Here is an 18,379-nt window from a genome sequence, read left to right as displayed (position 1 = left end):
TCAAAAAAATCTTTTAAAAAAATTATGTATTATGGTCCATTCTAGTTGTAGTGTATCAATTAACATTTTCAGGAAGAAACTTACTCCATGGGTATTTTCATGCTTCTCTCAGTAAAGAAATAACTTCTTTGGGGACAATCATTTTTTACAAGTATTAAAGTATCTGTATTCCACTTCTTATAATATCATGAAGATGTTGAGGGCGTAATAACTGTCATCAACTGATGCTTCAAAAAGATATACATCAAGCATTTAAATAATTTAAAAACTAGGATATAAGGAAAATGAGACTGAGCCCTACTCTCAAAGAGCTTACTGCCTGTTGGGAAGTCATACGATGCTCCAAGTTATAAGTACTACCTATGGTACTACAGGAACACAGAGGATAAGAAACCAGAGGCTTCTTAGAAAACGGTGTTTGAACTGATTCTGGAAAAAAAAATAGGAGTTAGTCACAAAAGGAAGGGGATGCTGAAATATATCAGTGGTATTAGTGATGCACAAGAAGGCAAGAGTCCAAAAAATACTTAGGAAAAAAACCCATAAGACTTGTTGATTTGTTAGTTGTGGGCTCTGAGCAAGAGTAGGAGTTAAAAGTAACTTTCAATTTTTTTCTCTTAGATAACTGGGTTGTTGTAAACCAATTGAAAATTACAACAAAGGAGACAGAGCTAATTTAATGAAAAGTATGAGGGTAGTTTGGGAAATTTTGAGATGTTCATGTGATGTTCAGTAAAGAGTCAGATGTATATTTCTAAAGCTTAGAAAAGATTTCGGTTTAGACATATAGATTTGGGAGTTATCTGCCTACAAATGGTAACTAAAACAATGATGGGGACAGAGAATAAAAAGAGCAGAGGACTTTGAATGAAGCCACAGGGAACCATAACATCTAAGAATAAGGCAAAGATAAGGAGCTTACCAAGGAGACCAAAGAGCAATGGCCAGAAAGAAGGGAACCAGGGAAGGGACATATGTTAGACTCGAAGGGATCAGAGCTATACTCTCCAGCAGAGTATCCACCAGTCCCATGTGGCTACTGAGGACTTGAAATGCTCCTAGTGCACCTGAGGAATTAAATTTTTAATTTAATATAAAAATTGATAATTGATTCAGTTTTTAAAAAACTTTTAAGTATGTTTAAGATAACTTGAGTATGTGAATCTATTTTTTAATGATAAATTTTATAAACTCTCAACAAGATTAAGTGTTCTGATCAAAATTTAGCATCAGAATTTTGACATACAGTGAATATAAAATACACTCATTTTGAAGATTTTTGTATGAAGAACAAAGTGTAAAAATGTTTCATTAAAGTTTTTGTATATTGATTACATGTTGAAACAATAATATTTTGGATATACTTGATTAACTAAAATGTTATTCAAGTTAATTTCACTTGTTTTTCTTTTTAACTTTTGAAAGTGGCTAGTAGGTATCATGGCTTTCATTTTATTTCTATTGGACATAGAATATTTCAGGAAAGAAGTAATCATGAATGTAGGGAGACAATTCTCCATAGATCTCATGTTTCTGTAGATCTTGTAAGTAAAGCACTGTGCACCCTTTATTCCAACATATCTTTTCAAGGATATCTGTATAAGAAAAAGCCTTGGAAAATGAAGATGTCTCATTGCAGAACAAAGAAAAGGCATACTTACCACCCATTATAAAAGATATAGATTTCTTAACCTCAGGGTTCCTCTTTTGTGATTAAATCCACTGTGTGTGCAAGTGTCACTTGACCCTCTTTGCACTGTCTTGTGGGAATTGGGGTTTAAAAAACCAGTACAGGGGCTTCTCTGGTGGCACAGTGCTAAAGAATCCGCCTGCCAATGCAGGGGACACGGGTTCGAGTCCTGGTCCAGGAAGATCCCACATGCCGCGGAGCAACTGAGTCCGTGAGCCACAACTACTCAGCCCGCGTGCCACAACTACTGAAGCCTGCGTGCTTAGAGCCCGTGCGCCACAACTACTGAAGCCCTCGCACCTAGAGTCCGTGCTCTGCAACAAGAGAAGCCACCACAATGAGAAGCCCGCACACTGCAACGAAGAGTGGCCCCCGCTCGCCACAACTAGAGGAAGCCCGCACACAGCAACAAAGACCCAACACAGCCAAAAATAAATAAATAAGATAAATAAAAATTAAAAAAAAAACAGTACAAAAATGCTGATATTTTGGCTACTGTTATTGCAGTAATAAGTAATAAATTTTTGTTTTTTATAAGTAATAAACTTTTCCTCATCCCTGACCCAGAAGTCTTCTACCAGCATCCATGAAATTGTGGCAGGCTAACTTGTTAGCTTACAAGAAGGGTAAAATCTCAGACATTTCACCGTTCCCGACAGTGACTCTGTCAGGTATATATTGCTGTATAACAAACTGCCCTAAAATTTAGTAGCTTAAAACAATAACAATTATAGATAGACATATATATCAATGGAATGAAACAGAGAGTCCAGGAACAGACACAAACAAAAAGATCGAATGGCTTTTTTAGAAAGGTACAATGGCAATTCAATGTAGTCTAGAGAATATTTTCAAGGAATGGTGCTGGCACAAATGACTATGCATATGCCAAAAATGAACTTAAATCCATACCTCACATCTTATATAAAAATTAACTCAAAATAGACCATAGACATAATTTAAAATCTAAACCTATAAAACTTTAAAAGTAAACATAGGAGAAAACCTTTGTGACCCTGGATTAGGCCAACAGTTCCTAGATATGACACCAAAAGTGCAATACATAAAAGAAAAAAATGATAAATTGGGCTTCATAAAAATTACAAACATTTGTTGTGTGAAAGACATTGTTAAGACAAATCATAAACTGGGAGCATATATATGTAAATAACATCTGGTAAAGGACTTGTATCTAGGATATATAAATAACTCTTAAGACTCAAAAGTAAGAAAAGAAACAGCTAAATTTTAAAAAGTAAGCAAAATATTTGAACAGATACATAATCCGTATTTTTAAAAAATGGGCACAGAAGCAAAGGACTATTTAATCCAAATAGAGAATTCAAAAAATAAGATATAAATATTACTAATAAGCAGTAAAAGGACATTCAATCCTATCTGCAGTCAGGGAACTGCAAATTAAAACAATAAAATATCCTTTTTCCCCATAAAATTGAAAAAGTAGAAATGCTGATAATATCAAGTGATGGTGAAGGAATGGAGAAATGAACACTCACATACTCTTGGCTGTAATACAAATTATTTAGGAAGCAATTTGGTAGTACTTCTTATAATTCAAAACAAGCATATCATTTGGGTCAATATTTCAACTTCTAGCAATCTATTCTATGAAAATAAAATCATGAAAGTGTAAAGATGTATCAATACATAGATGGATTTTGTATTATAAGCTATAATGAAAAAATTGGCAACAATCTAAATTTCCATAAAAAATTGGCTAAATAAACTACAATGTAACCATAAAATTGAACATTAGGCAGACAAAAATAAGGAAGATCTACATGCTGATCTGTTAGTGTAAAAAGCAAATTGCACACCAATAAGTAGAGAATGATTCCATTCTTGAAAATATAAATGTGGCTGCTTCTCTATATAGATTTCTTGCATCTATTCAAAAAAAGATTGGAAAGGAACTTAATTAACATAAGTCACTTTAGGGAAGATGAAATTTGATGGGTGGGTGGTAAGGAATATTCACTTGACAGCCCTAGATAATTTTTTAGAGTACTGGAATTACAGATGATTCTTATTTTTGTTGTTTTCTAGCATTTTTCTGAAATAAAGAATAATTGCTGAAGCAAAGTCCTGGAGGAGACTGAGAGGAAAGAATCGAGGGCATAAATGGAAGGATCCATCTCAGAAATGGCAGACACCTCATTCTCAGGAAGGGCATGAAAAGTGGCAAGAATTGGTGGGGATATAGATCAGTTGGAGTTCAGGCTGTAGGGGTGGGAGGGCTGGGAGATGAGACATGGTTTGCCTGACAGCTGTGATTTCTCAGTAAAGTTGAGGATGGGACCCAGGGTTGAGGAGAGTGGTCAAGGTCTGGAACAGTCAATGAGGGAAAGAGGAGGGATATTCACCAAGGACGAGGGAGGAAAAGTGCACCTGTGAAGTTTTTATTATCTAGTCCTAGAAGTAGCAGACAAGGTGTAAGACAGGCCGGGAGGGTAGTCTTACTTCTGGACAGGAAGAGGGGAATGGATTTTGGTGGATTGCCATCAGTCTCTGTGGCACTATGACTACCTCAGATTTTGTCTGTAACCTAGATCGCTTTTCCCACCCCCTCACACGTCCATATTCTACTTGACACTCATCCATACTCAATTTTAACAAGTTTCTTTTTTTATGAAGATGTTATACACTTATTGTAGCTGAAAGGAACCTTAGAAATAACAATTTCCCCATTTTGTGGATGAGAAAATGGTGAATCACAGAGATAAATGATCTTCTAGTGAGGCAATAGTTTATAAATGGTGGAATTAGACTGACCCAGGTCAGTGCAGTTTCCAAGATGCCACACAAACCCTGTGTAACCATGATTAAAAAGAAAAGGATACTATGTCTGGGATCATCACAAATAGTTGTCATAAAACTAAAGCAAGACTTGTGCTTTGGAAATTAAACATAGTATCTATTAAACAAAAATTACTCCTGTTGAAGCTGATGGCATAATACAAATATACTGCAATTAATTTTATATGAGATGCATAAAAGAACTGAGTACAAGTAAGTAATTTGAAATGATGCATATTTTTAATACCAGGATCTTCTCCAAATCCCAAAATTTACACCACATTCAAGAACTGCACAGCACTATCTAAGGCTACGTCATGCTTTTGGAAGGATTACAGTGCCCTCTGCAGCTTCAGCAGAAATAAACACAAATTTGATTTCAAAACAAAACAAACAAAAAAACCCCAGTAATTTAAAAGTCAGCATGGAAGTGTATGCAATTAACATGCCTCAGAAATTCACTTTACTTTTAAACTGAATTAAAATACGTATGTAAAGATCACATTTTAAGCAAAATGCACTACAGCATGTATAGCAGGTACCTATTTGTGTAAAAAGATATGCAATATAGAAAAAGATACATATATGTGTGTATCTATAGATTAATTTGAGGATAATACTCTAGAATATGGCACAGTTGCCTTTGGGGAGATAAACTAGCACCCTGGGGATCATACGTGGGAAGAAGATTTCTTTTCACTGTGACTCTTCTGGTACTACTTAAATTTTTCATCACATGCATGTATTAATCTTTCAGGTAAGAAAAAAAAGTTAATCAATAAAACTTTTGATTACCTTTTAAAGAAACGGTATGCATCCAAATTTTAAGGCTCTCTCTCCAGAAGTTCCTTAACTTCAGACAAGTTCTTTAGTCTGTTAAAAACAGAACAACATGCCCAAAATGGAGTCACTTATGTTAAGCCCCATATCCACAAACTGAGATTGAACTTAATTAGTTTTAGCTCACCCAGAAATGGAATCGTAAACCAGTCAATCAGGAATGGCCTAATCAGTTAGGTAATCTGACTGATAGAACCTGGCCATCCCCTAAAGAAAAGTAACTTTTCAATTACCAACCCGCTTTTTTGCCCAGTATAACTTCCTGTCCCCTTGTGCCTATAAAAGTCTTTCATTTTATACTGGTCCTTGGAGCTCCTTTGTTAGACTGGATGCTGCCTGATTCAAATCAGCTTTTGATCAAATAAACTCTTAAAATTTTTAATATGCCGTTGTTTATCTTTGACAAATCTCTTTGCCCTCCTTAACCACTTAATTTAAATTAAAACATAGCTTCTTTAACTCTGTGTTATCTTTTTTTTTTTTTATACTGCTGCAATACACGATTTTCCATCCCGTGCCTTTTTTTTTTAAAATTTATGTCTGTGTTGGGTCTTCGTTTCTGTGCGAGGGCTTTCTCTAGTTGCAGCAAGTGGGGGCCACTCTTCATCGCGGTGCGCGGGCCTCTCATCGCGGCGTCTCTTGTTGCGGAGTATAGGCTCCAGACGCGCAGGCTCAGTAACTGTGGCTCACGGGCCTAGTTGCTCCGCGGCATGTGGGATCCTCCCAGACCAGGGCTCGAACCCATGTCCTCTGCATTGGCAGGCAGACTCTCAACCACTGCACCACCATGGAAGCCCCCAACTCTGTGTTATCTTATTAGATATACCCAGCATCTTCAAAATTTAGCTGTAAGAAAAGTAGTCTATACTAGCTCACATTTCGTTAACCAAAGCAATATTGAATAGAATACAAAAGAGTAGACTATTTTATTTACAGTTTTTATCTACTAATTTCTTAATTTGGGGAGAAAGTAATATTCACTAAGATATTAATAATTATGAAATAGTATACAATGAAAGGTAGGTTTGTTTTCTCAGTCCTCCCCTCCAAAGGAAATTAAGTGTATTCCATGTATCTTTTCAGAAATTATGTCAATATTATTGAGCAACTGAATATTTTAATTTATAGGCAATATTATTGAGTAATAAATATATCAATTTATTGGGTAATTGAATAAGCAATTTTTTAAATTGAATGTTTACTAAACTGCAAGTATCTTTCTAGGTCAGGGTATAAGGGGTAAATAAAAACTAAGTTGCTAGGCTTCCCCGGTGGCGCAGTGGTTAAGAATCCACCTGCCAATGCCGGGGACACAGGTTTGAGCCCTGGTCCAGGAAGATCCCACATGCCGCGGAGCAACTAAGCCCGTGTGCTACAACTACTGAGCCCACACTCTAGAGCCTGCAGCCACCGCAATGAGAAGCCTGTGCACCACAACTAGAGAAAGCCCACGCACAGCAACGAAGACCCAACGCAGACAAAAATAAATAAATAAAATAAATTTATTAAAAAAAAAAAAAACACTAAGTTGCTAACCTCACAGAGTTGACAATCTGGTGGGAGAAGACAGATAACATAGACATAAATTAATATATATATATTATATCAGAAAGACATAAGTAATATTTTAAAAGAAGAGTAAAGACAGTAATGAGAATGGGTGGGAGAAACTTGGGGATGTCAGTGGGCAGTGAGCTCATTCTCTAGTGGAAGAAAATATTGAATTTATATTCTGGATAAGTCATTTACTAACTGGATAAACTTCAGTGAGACATTTAAACTCTGTAAATTGAATTACTTATTTATAAAAATATGGGATAAAAAAACCTCATAAACATTTGTGGTGACTAAGATCTTATTTAACATATTAAGATTTAGGAAGTGCTCAATAAATATTTGTTAATAGCCTATTTTCAAAATGCTTTCATCTTTTATGAAAGGAATTATATATGGTGAAAACTGTTTGGAGGAGAAATAACAGTGAGCCTGATAACGGTAATAAAAATGTCAATTGTTAAAAAAAAAAAAAAAAAGAAGAGTAAAGAAACAGAAGTAGTAGACAAGAGAGTTGTTATTTTATACAGACAGAGTTCTGAGAAGATGACATCTGAGCAGATGCCAGAATTAAATGGAAGAAGAAAATATGGAAATCTGGGGTAAGAGCCCACCAGTCAGAGTAGCCAGTGCAAAGGCCTTAAGAGGGAGCCAGTCCAGTATTCAATAAACTACCAAGAGGCTGCTGTGGCTGGAGGGGAGAGAGCAAAAGGGAGAATGGTAGCAGGGAAGGCCAGAGGGGCCACAAGGGGCAAGATCACGTAAGGCTTGGGAGACAGCTGAGCCTACAGGCTTTATTCTGAAAAAAATCAGGGTGAGGGTGGCACTGGGGGTCTTGAGAGAGGATTAACACGACCTAACTTACATTTTTAAAAGATCACTCAATTTGCTAGGTTGAGAATAGACCAGGGTTGGGGGGTGGCAGGGGGCAACACAAACGTAGAACATGAAGACCAGGAAGAGATGGTATTTTGGACCAGGCAGATAGCAGAAGTTGTGATAAATGCTCATATTCTGGAATATTCTCTAGGTAGTCCCAACAGACATTCAGACACATTGAATGTAAACTCTGAGAGAAAAGAAGTCAAGCATCATGATTCCATAGTTTATGACCTGGGTAACTGAAAGGTGGATTTGCTGTAAACTAACCTGCAGAAAACGGTGGATCAAGCAGGTTTTGAGGGGAAAATTTGATATTAGAAAGTTTTGATATTAGCAGGTTTTGATATTAGAAAGTTTGTAGTATTTATTAAATATCCAAGATGGGAGAAATAAAGGCATATGTTTGCTGATGAGACCAGTTTATTAAAGCAGGGGAAATGACTATGCGAGACAGACAAGAGTAGGAGAAAAGGGGTAGGATCTAGGGCCCACGTGGAGAGATTTTCAGAATGGAGGACAGACAGTTCTTCATCTATCTAAAATCTGGAAGACGAGGTAAATGGGCACAGACGTTACGTGGGTAGACAGGTTGGCAGGAATCAGTGCAAGGTTTCTTCTGGCTGCTTCTATTTTCATAATGAAATAGAAAAGAAAATCTTGTTTGAAGGAATTAGTGAATCCCTTTTCACTCCCTTGCATAAAACCTTCTATAGGCTTCCCCTCACCATTAGAATAACATTTTAACATGACAAGATCCCACAGGACCTTTCTCCATTGCCCCAAATGCTCAAGCCATGGGGGCCTTCCTTCTGTGCCTCAGACACATGACAAACTTATACAAGCCTTGGGTCCTTTGACTTACTTGTCACTCCATCTGGTAAGCCCTCTCTCCCACTCTCCCAAGTCTGGCTAATTCTTATCATACAAGGCCTCAACCATCCCCCCTAGGCCTTTCTTGAGTACCCTATCTACAGTGGCTCATGCTCTCCTCATAAGTTACTTACACATTTATTATGCATTGTCTGCTTCTTCCCACAAGAACGTTTCATAAGAAACTGGCACCCCCTATCCCCCACCTTATTACTCCCTCTCTCCCCAGATCTGGCCTTACTTTTCTTCTCAGTCTTCATCACTACTTGATAGATATATAGATATAGATATAGATATAGACATAGATATGGGTATATATATAGATACAGATATACAGACATAGATTTGTGAATTATCCATCTCCCCTGAGAGAATAATAGCTCTACGAAAGCAGGTACTTTTCTAGTCTATTCACTCTGTGCCTCATAAGCCTAGAACCATGTCTGGCACATAGTAGGTGCTCAATGAAAATTTCTTAATGACATATTTGAAAAAGTAAATGAAAAAAATGCCTGTAGAGCATATAACAGAGCCCCTGGCAATAGTAAATCTTCAATAAACGTCAGCTGTTATGATGATAACAAAAACAGCCATGGCATCAATCATGAGCACAAATATGAAAGGCTAATCCTCCTCTGTGCTCTTGAATCAATTCCCCTTTTGTTGTTAGAGACTTTCTTTCATTAAGTATATGTCCCTTCCTCCTCTTCACAGGATCCTTCCCTTTAGCTAAAAATGTGCAATATTTGCCCACCGTTTTTAAAAAATCAGTTAAAACACACTTTTCTTAACTCTGTATTATCTTATTAGATACAGCCAAGTATTTTCACAGTTCAGCCACAAAAAAAGGGTAGTATTTTGGTTAGGCTACTCTTGGTTAACCAAAACAAATCTTGAATGAACAAACTCATTTTGTTTACTTTTTTTTCTACCAGCTAGTTTCTTTAAGTTGAATGAAACTACTTAATATTTGCATGCTTAAAATATTAATAATTACAGAATAGTATACAATGAAAAATAGGTATTTTATCTAACTTAGTCCTCCCTAAGGAAACTAGGTATATTCTGTGTATCTTTCCAGAAATTATGTATGCATATGCAGACATATAAATATCCTTTGAAAATATCAAATAGCACCATACTGTGCACACAATTCTGCATCTTGGGATTCTTCCAGCTAATGAAACATCTTGGATGACTTTCTAAAGTACACATAAAGAGCTGTACCATTCTTTTTACTGGCCACATAATGCTTCATTGTAGTGATAAAATGTCATCCATTTCCTATTAATTGACACTTAATGTGTTTCCTGTCATTTGCTACTATATGTGAGGCTGCAACTACAGTAATAGCTGTATGGCTATATAGCAAGATTCTTCAGACATCTATAAATAAATCCTTAAAAGCAGAATTGCTGGCATAAAGGACAGCAATTCAGTTTTTTATTGATATTGCCAGATTACCTTCCAAAATAGTTTTACTAAATCAGTAGTTTTCTAATCCTCTAAATAATGAACAATTATTAGTAACTGCAGGTCATATTTTTGGTGAGGGAAAAGGGGATGATTCTTGATCCTTCTTAAATCAACTAAAACTGAAATTACTCCTAAAGAAAATGTTAATACTTTACTATGACACATATTTAAAACAAAGGAAACCAAGCACTATTTCTGGGAAAGAATTATTTAGAATCACTTTCCCATTTCTGCTAAAAAAAAGTTTCACCTCACTACTAAACGAGTTCTTCCAGTCTTCAATAATTCTTTTCCTAAGTCAATCTCTTAGGAACTCACAGAAAATGGCAAAAAGGAGTTTAAAGAAAAAGAGAGGGAAAGGAAAAACTTAAACTCAAGAGTTTCCAAGGAGCACAAGACTCTTCTGTTTCTGGGCTGGGCAGTAACTTTCAACTCTCGGCATTTGAGGTGTCTTTTTGTTTTGTTTTGTTTTAAATTTAAAAAAAACAACAAAAAAAACAGTGTAATTCTTTAAAGGTCCTAATTCTCTTTTGTTAGTGAAGAAAAAATTCTCGGCTTTGTTTTTCCACAGATTGCAAACTCTTTAAGGGTGGGGTGGAGGATTGCGTTTGTAAACGGCTGCCAGCACTTCAACGGCGTTTAGCAAACAATAGTTACCTCTGCTATTACCTTGAGAGCCTCTTGCCACGAGCTTCCCGGACCCTCTCTCTGCGACCCCCAAGCTTCCTTTTCCTCCAGACCTTTAAAACTGCTCCCCCAACCCTTAACCGTGGACGCGCCGCCGACCTGGCGTCCCCCGCGCCGCGACGCAGATGGAACGGCCTATGACGTCACGAGGCCGCGGCTCAATCAGACGCGGCGTTTGGGAAATTTTAAATTTAAAGGCGGGGTGGCTCTTACGCTCAGAAGCGAAGGGCGCGGAGGTTTTTGTACAGTTTCCTGGGATCCAGCCCGGCAGGATGGCCGATGAAGGAGCCGTCGCTGTCTGCGTGCGGGTTCGGCCGCTCAACAGCAGGTAGGTGGGCCAGACCTTGCCCAGGTTCCCGTTGCGGCCTCCGGCCCGGGCCTGAGCCGGAGGAGTGAGTCCTCGCTGCTCCTTCCTGCTCCGCTGCCTAGAAACTCGGCCATTGACCCGCTTTGTGCCTTGGTTTCTTATGTGTAAAGTGACGGGCCAGGATCGGAGGATCTAGAGGATACTTTCCGGCTGTGGGATTCTCTTAAGTCTACAACTCAGGCTCGCCGACATTAAAGACCCTACTGCCTGCGCTGCACTGCCGTCCCCCCATCTGCGCTCCCCATCCCTCCCCCAGGAAGGTCGAATAGGAAAAATCCTTACTGGCACTCTTCACAGCTAGTCATTTTACATTTAACTGACTCTCTCTCCCCCTTTACTGTATACTCCTTGAGCGCAAGAACTAGTCAGTCTTGTTGCATTGTATTCAGTAGACACTCAACACTTCAGTCAGTGACTGAACTCCACGTTCAGAATGTTGAATGACCGATATTCATCAAAATTGATTTTTTTTTTTAGTACAGTGTACTGTACTAAACACACACTACCATCGTTGCCCAGTGGATCTTACGTTCTAAAGGGGTAGACAGAAAATAAAGTGAAAAATATAGAATATTAAGTGATGATACTGGAGTAATAAATGCTATAGAGAAAAAGCAGGAAGGGGAAGAAATGAAAATGAAGTCTGTTTGCTTTGCCTGTCTCGGGCCCTTGCCCCAGAATGCTGACACATTTTGTTTGAGAAACATTTGTTAACCATTACTGGGTGTTTAATAAATAAGAATAGCAAAATGAGGAATTTCCTATTTTTAAGAAGCTTATTAATGCATTAGAAGAAAGCTACATAAAGAAAGCATTATAATACATCATGACAGGTGTTATGATAGACAGGTGGAGAATGTTTGCTAGAGGAGTCTTCAGTCCTTAAGTGAGATGACAGTTTAGGGGAGGGACAGGGCTGTGTAGGAAACTCCTGATACTTTTCATGAATGAAAGAACAGTTAAGTTAGTTAATGGAAACATAAGTCAGGGTATTCCAGGCAGAGAGGGTTCGAATCTTATTTTGGAGTGACCTTCAGGCAGTTGATTTGTATGGAGTTAGGGTGTATATAGGAATTTAGAGGAAGATGTGGGTCGAAGAGAGAAATTACAATGATCCAGGTGTCATGTGCCAAATTAAGGATTTCAGATGGTTTTTAAAGGCTTTAAGCAAGAAGGACATAATCAGAGTTGCATTTTCAACGTATCTTTTCAGCCGCCAGTACTGGGTTGGAAGGTGGAAGTGAAGAGCTTCACAAAGAAACTCCCATGAAAGTGCAGGAGGTCACGAAGCCCCATTTAAAATCCACCTTTGACCCCTCAAAGGTGGATTTTCCACATTTATCCTATTTATGGTATACGTCATTACCATCTTTTAAAATATTCATCAGAAGATGAGGTCTTTTCAGTTATCTTTCATGTAACACAACTTCTGTGACCAGTTATTCTAAAATGCAGTTTTTTTATTCTTTTAGAGAAGAGGCGCTTGGAAAAGATACTCAAGTTTACTGGAAAACTGACAATAATACAATTTATCAAGTTGATGGGAGTAAATCCTTCAATTTTGGTAAGTTTATAACAGCATCAAAAGTTAACCTGGTATCATTTTTCTATTATGAGTACAAAAGCCTTATGAGTAACACTGGATTTGTCACTAAAGATCAAACTAAGCCTTCAGTAAACTGCTTCAGTGGAAACTTTGAAAAATTGTTCATCCATTCATGTATGCTAAGTAAGATAATAAACTGACACTTAAAACATAGCAATAATTAAAAAAATAATAAGTAAATAAAAAATTAAACACAGTTATAGTCATAGTGCCTTTTAACTGAAATTAACATTTTTCCTCTTATTCGTCAACGTACTTGTGGCATAAAACTCTGTAAGCCCAAAATATGTTATTTAATGTCAAGTCATTTTTAAGATCTTCCAGTTTGGTTTCTTTGTTGTTGTTGTTTCTTTTTTTGTTGTTGTTTGTTTCCTTTCTTTTCTTTTTTTTCAGTTGTTTTTCAAAACTTTTTAAAGAATAAATAGTGAAGATATTCCTTCTTTGTCTGGTAGAATACAGCAGGGACCTACCTCTGCTTTTGTGGATCTTATTTGGTGGAAAGAAAGGCTTTAAACAAGTATTTACACTTATGATGACATAAGCTTTGTGGGAGTTTATAGCAGGGATCTAACTAATCTAGGTGTCTGAAATGGTACCACTTACACTGGGACCTGCAGGATGAGTGAGAGCTAGCTAGGACAAAGGGACTTGGAGGACCTAACAGTTGACTAGGTTGATTTGTGTATTGATTTAGCATGTATATAGTGCTGCTGACAATATGCCAAGCACTGTTCTAAGCACTTCATATATATTAACTCATTTAATCCTCCTAACAAGCCTATATATTTGGTACCTTCCCATCTTAATGAGGAAGCAGAGAGGCCTGGAGTCACACAGCCAGCAAATGAAAGAGTCAGGCTCCAGATCTGTGTTCCAGCCACACTACCATGCTGCCACTTAGGCACCATAGAGCAACAGTGACAGCCTGTCAGCAACCTCAGGAGTAAGTGATTAAGTTGTCAAATTAGTGTTTAACTAGAAAGCCACAAAGATACGTAGAAGAGAAAATGATTCCTGGTAAAGGAATGTTTGGTGGTATTAACATAATTTTTAAAAGGTAATATGTGCCAGAGATTATAAAACGTAAGTATCACAGATTCTCAGTAGCCATATACGCCCGTGAAGGTTTTGGACTCATCCAGCTGTCTGAAACAGATAACATTAAAGTTTGAATCATCCTGCCGTTTCTCCGTGCTCTAAAATCATGACCCTTAAGCAGCCTTCAGATGGCACTTTGGTTTTCCATATTGTCCTGCCGATAGGGCAGATGTGTGGTCATGGTGCAAGCAGTGTGATCACTGAATTTCTCATTGTAGGTCTGTACATTTCCCTCCTGATTTACAAATCCATTTCTTGTGAGCTTTTTAATGTGAGGGCACCGCTAAAAGAGTGGTCTATTTTTAATGTGCTAACAAAAGCAGAGAACCACATCCTGGACTTGTGAATTCATCAGTGCAAATGCTACTCTAAACCCAGCCTTTAGCAGCACTTCAGCTTTGGTCAGTACTTTTCTTCCAAATATCTGCATTTTTTGGTTTCGTTTAAGCTAGACCTTCTTGCTAGGTATGTTAAAAACATTAACATTTCTCAAAGAATAGTAATAGTCTATATTTCCTAAGTATTAACATATGTTCACAATAATTCTATGAGGAAGATAATATATATCCATTTTACACGTTAGGGAACTGAGGCACAGCGACATCAACCACTTTGGCCAAAATCACACTGTAAATGGCAGAACCAAGATTTGCAGGCAGTCTGATTCTGGACCCCCATATTCAGCCACGATGCCCTACTGCCTCTTGAAAGCACATAGGGTAACAGACTTGTATTTTTTCTGGGTGAAGACCAACACATTTTACCTAAAGAGAAGAGTATTTTCAGAGGACCAATAAGTTGAAGGAAATATTGTGTCTTAAATCTTTTATCATACCATATCCTGACGATTTTATTTCTGTGGGCAACTACTAATTCAGAATGAAAACAGTTAATTTGTTTGATTTAACTTTTATGTTTTGTTTTTTAGATCGTGTCTTTCATAGTAATGAAACTACTAAAAATGTGTATGAAGAAATAGCAGTACCAATCATAGATTCTGCCATACAAGGCTACAATGGTGTGTATTCACTGCAAAAACATTTCAGTCTTGGGTGTCTGTTTAGCAAGTATTGATAGTTTTATACATTATAGATTCATTTTTAATCTTTGCATGTGTGTGTTTTGTTTTTGCAGGTACTATATTTGCCTACGGTCAGACTGCATCAGGAAAAACATATACTATGTTGGGGTCACAAGATTATTTGGGAGTAATACCCAGGGCAATTCATGACATTTTCCAAAAAATTAAGAAGGTAAATAATTTAGCTAAATTTCTAGTACATGCAGGTAAAAGTGGTGATAATAGGATAGCAACCTTAGTGTTCTCTTGTAATGATGAAGTATATTTATAGTTATCTCTTTATTATCCATGAGGAAAGAAGGAAGGCATAGCATACATTCATTTTTTTTCCCACAAACTTACTAACTTACAAAGCTTAAAGTTCTTTCATTCTTTCCTTTGAATCATGAAACAGTACTCCCACCAAAAAGTGGGCATTAAGAAACAGGAAAATCTTATCACAATGATTAGGTCCTCATTGCCTTTGTTTAGCTACCAGTGATTATTAAGGAGCAGTAAAAAGTAGACTAGATGAAAGACAAGGGAATCAGAAGGTCAGAATAGGCAAGCTAATTAGTTGAGTTGGTTTTAAATTAGTTTTTTCATCATTATTTTAATTATTTTTAATTTCTTGAATATATGTAGGTTTTATTTTGAGGTTAGAGAATTGGACTGGGTACTTTCCTGTTATAATTCTATGATACTATACTTTTCATTATTTCTGAAACAATGCTTTGCTGTTGTTGTTGCTTGTTATTATCAATATAGAAGCACAGGGGAAGTTTTGTTTTTTGTTTGTTTTACAAAAATGATTTCCTGAAAGACAAATACCACATGACTTCATTTATATGTGGAATCTAAAAAACAAAACAAATGAACAAACAAAACAGAAACAGACTCATAGATACAGAGAACAAACAGGTGGTTGTCAGAGGGGAGGGAAATTGGAGGAATGAGAGAAATAGGTGAGGGGGATTAAAGGGTACAAATGTCCAGTCAGAAAATAAATGAGTCACAGGGATGAAATGTGCAGCATGGGGAATATTGTCAATAATATTGTAACATCTTTGTATGGTGAGAGATGGTAACTAGACTTATCATGTGATCATTTTGATATGTATGGAAATATTGAATCACTATGTTGTGTGCCAGGAACTAACATAGTGGAATAGGTCAACTACACATCAACTAAAAAATAAATAAAAATTTTTAAAAGATAGTTTCTCAAAGAATATTTTAATATTTAATATTAGCACATAAGCATTCATTATTAGGTTTTCATAATTGGATGATCTCTGATGTTTTCTGATATGTTTTCACATATCTTTTTCTTCTAGTTTCCTGATAGGGAATTTCTTTTACGTGTGTCTTACATGGAGATATACAATGAAACCATTACAGACTTACTCTGTGGCACTGAAAAAATGAAGCCTTTAATAATTCGGGAAGACTTCAATGTGAGTAACAGAGTTAACAGAGTGGCTCAAAAAATAGAGTTACTCATTGAGATTATTTTTCTTGAACATTTGCCTTTAATTTCTATATATTTTAAAGTGTCTCCTGTTACTATGGTTTGTTTTTTATTTTCTTTCTTAAACATTTATAGAGATTATCTCTTAAGTAACATGTATAGTTTTTAAATATTGACAGCTATAATATTGTGGCATAAGTGCCTAAAAAGAGCAAGCTGGAAGTATCAGGTTAGAATTCGGTGTATTTTGGTACAGGAAATAAATTGTAAATAGCATAGATTTAGTTGTTATTTTTGTACAGAATAAAAGTACCCATTTTCTACTCAACTTCCACAAATGAATTCTGTAATAGTTTGCACTTTCTTTTTGAAATGCAAAATTTTAAGTGACTTATATTTCTCTACTTTTCCCATAATTAAACTTGTTTCAGAGGAATGTGTATGTGGCTGATCTCACAGAAGAAGTTGTTTATACATCAGAAATGGCTTTGAAGTGGATCACAAAGGGAGAAAGTAAGACTTTATACTGTATTTCTTCAAAACACGTGTAAAAACTATTTAATTGAATGTATTTAGGCTTTAAATCACACTTTTCACTTCTAAACTTAAATACAAGTTAGTGTTTTTCTTTGGATTTTAATATACGCAGCTGAAATATGACTCTTTTACAGAGAACAGGCATTATGGAATTACAAAAATGAATCAAAGAAGTAGTCGTTCTCATACCATTTTTAGGATGGTAGGTAATTCTCTCTATATTTGGTCTTTCCAATTAAAAATACACTAATTTTTCTACAAGTTGCCTTTTCTTTCTAGATTTTGGAAAGTAGAGAGAAAGGTGAACCTTCTAATTTTGAAGGATCTGTCAAGGTGTCCCATTTGGTGAGTATTGATGAACCGTGATAATGTACTAAATGAGCCGAACCAAAATTTAATTTAGCTGCTGGATGTTTGGTTTCATGAGAACTGTTAACTAATTGGCAAAAACATCTATAAATTGGTAGTTTAGTCTCATCACTAACATGAGATTACTAGCGGATATGTAGGAAGAGTTCAGAGAATCTTACTTCCTGTGATCTTACAGCTGCCATTTCCTGAACTTTAGATGTAAGAACTGTAGGAGTTGAGGCTTTCCCTAACTAGTAATTGAGGAAGGGTTGATTCCATGCACATTTAAGAGTTAAAGTAATCTTGGAATTTGGTGATTTTCTTGTGTGTGTGTGGTTTTGGGGGTTTGAGGGTTTTTTTGATCTCTGCCAATGGTATTGAGACTTATGAGATGAACAAAAACCTGGGTGAGATAGTTAAAAAATAAATCAGATTATTCAAGTTCATAGTTAAGTGCAATAAGAAAATAAGCTTTGTATTATAAACAGTGTTTTAGACTATAAATCCCTTGAAGGGAAGAGTGATATCTCCTTTATCTTTGTAACTCCAACACATTGTACATAGTTTATATTCAATACCTGTTTGTTGGTAAGTGAATATAAGCATTATGCAAACATTCCTCCTTGCTGCACTGTATCATTTCTCTTTTTTTGTGCTTCCTTTCTATTGCTTACCATTATTGCTTTATTCTCTGTCTTCAAGGCCTAAATTCTTTAGTTTGATGTGGGATATGATGTAAGATTTCTCGATTTGATTTGAAAACTTCAGGGGAAAAAGTAATAAATCTATGTTTGTTTTTCAGATTTTGAAAAATCAGAGTCTTAATTAAGTATCTAATTCTAGTTCACCTCAGTTATTTTACTATACAAGTATATCATTTATTTTAGTAGACTAGTCTTTAACAACAACGAAAAACATAAAACCTAACTTCTGTTTTGTTTTCCAAACCTGGTCTGTGATATATCACTACAATTTTAACTTTTCTCTTATAGTTTAGCTTTAATTATAAGTTAAGTTTAATTATAATTAAATTTAATTATAATTTAGCTGGACATATTCAGTGATCTGTTTGG

General features: G+C 36.2%; 1 protein-coding gene and 1 long non-coding RNA gene across 8 annotated transcripts in view; one reads left to right on the top strand and one right to left on the bottom strand.

Annotated features, from left to right (window-relative positions):
* Positions 1 to 10,861, bottom strand: part of LOC137763834 (uncharacterized) — a 106,101-nt gene extending 95,240 nt beyond the window's left edge. The window contains exons 1-2 of the long non-coding RNA XR_011073855.1: positions 10,799 to 10,861; positions 5,303 to 5,380 (exon numbers count right to left, since the gene is read on the bottom strand). This is a non-coding gene — a long non-coding RNA (uncharacterized lncRNA). The remainder of the gene's footprint in view (positions 1 to 5,302; positions 5,381 to 10,798) is intronic.
* Positions 10,862 to 11,043: 182 nt separating this feature from the next.
* CENPE (centromere protein E) overlaps positions 11,044 to 18,379 on the top strand; it is a 76,575-nt gene continuing 69,239 nt past the window's right edge. For all 7 annotated transcript variants that reach the window (XM_068543254.1, XM_068543253.1, XM_068543252.1 and 4 more), the window contains exons 1-8: positions 11,044 to 11,144; positions 12,656 to 12,747; positions 14,816 to 14,905; positions 15,022 to 15,140; positions 16,285 to 16,404; positions 16,850 to 16,931; positions 17,090 to 17,157; positions 17,235 to 17,300. In XM_068543254.1, coding sequence (XP_068399355.1) covers positions 11,089 to 11,144; positions 12,656 to 12,747; positions 14,816 to 14,905; positions 15,022 to 15,140; positions 16,285 to 16,404; positions 16,850 to 16,931; positions 17,090 to 17,157; positions 17,235 to 17,300 — 693 coding nt within the window. In that variant the 5' untranslated portion in view covers positions 11,044 to 11,088. The remainder of the gene's footprint in view (positions 11,145 to 12,655; positions 12,748 to 14,815; positions 14,906 to 15,021; positions 15,141 to 16,284; positions 16,405 to 16,849; positions 16,932 to 17,089; positions 17,158 to 17,234; positions 17,301 to 18,379) is intronic.

The sequence above is a fragment of the Eschrichtius robustus genome, chromosome 4 (assembly GCF_028021215.1).
Source record: "Eschrichtius robustus isolate mEscRob2 chromosome 4, mEscRob2.pri, whole genome shotgun sequence".
NCBI classification, from domain to species: domain Eukaryota; kingdom Metazoa; phylum Chordata; class Mammalia; order Artiodactyla; family Eschrichtiidae; genus Eschrichtius; species Eschrichtius robustus.
The sequence above is the reverse complement of the archived record's forward strand: the minus strand, read 5'-3'. Positions and strand labels throughout refer to the sequence as shown.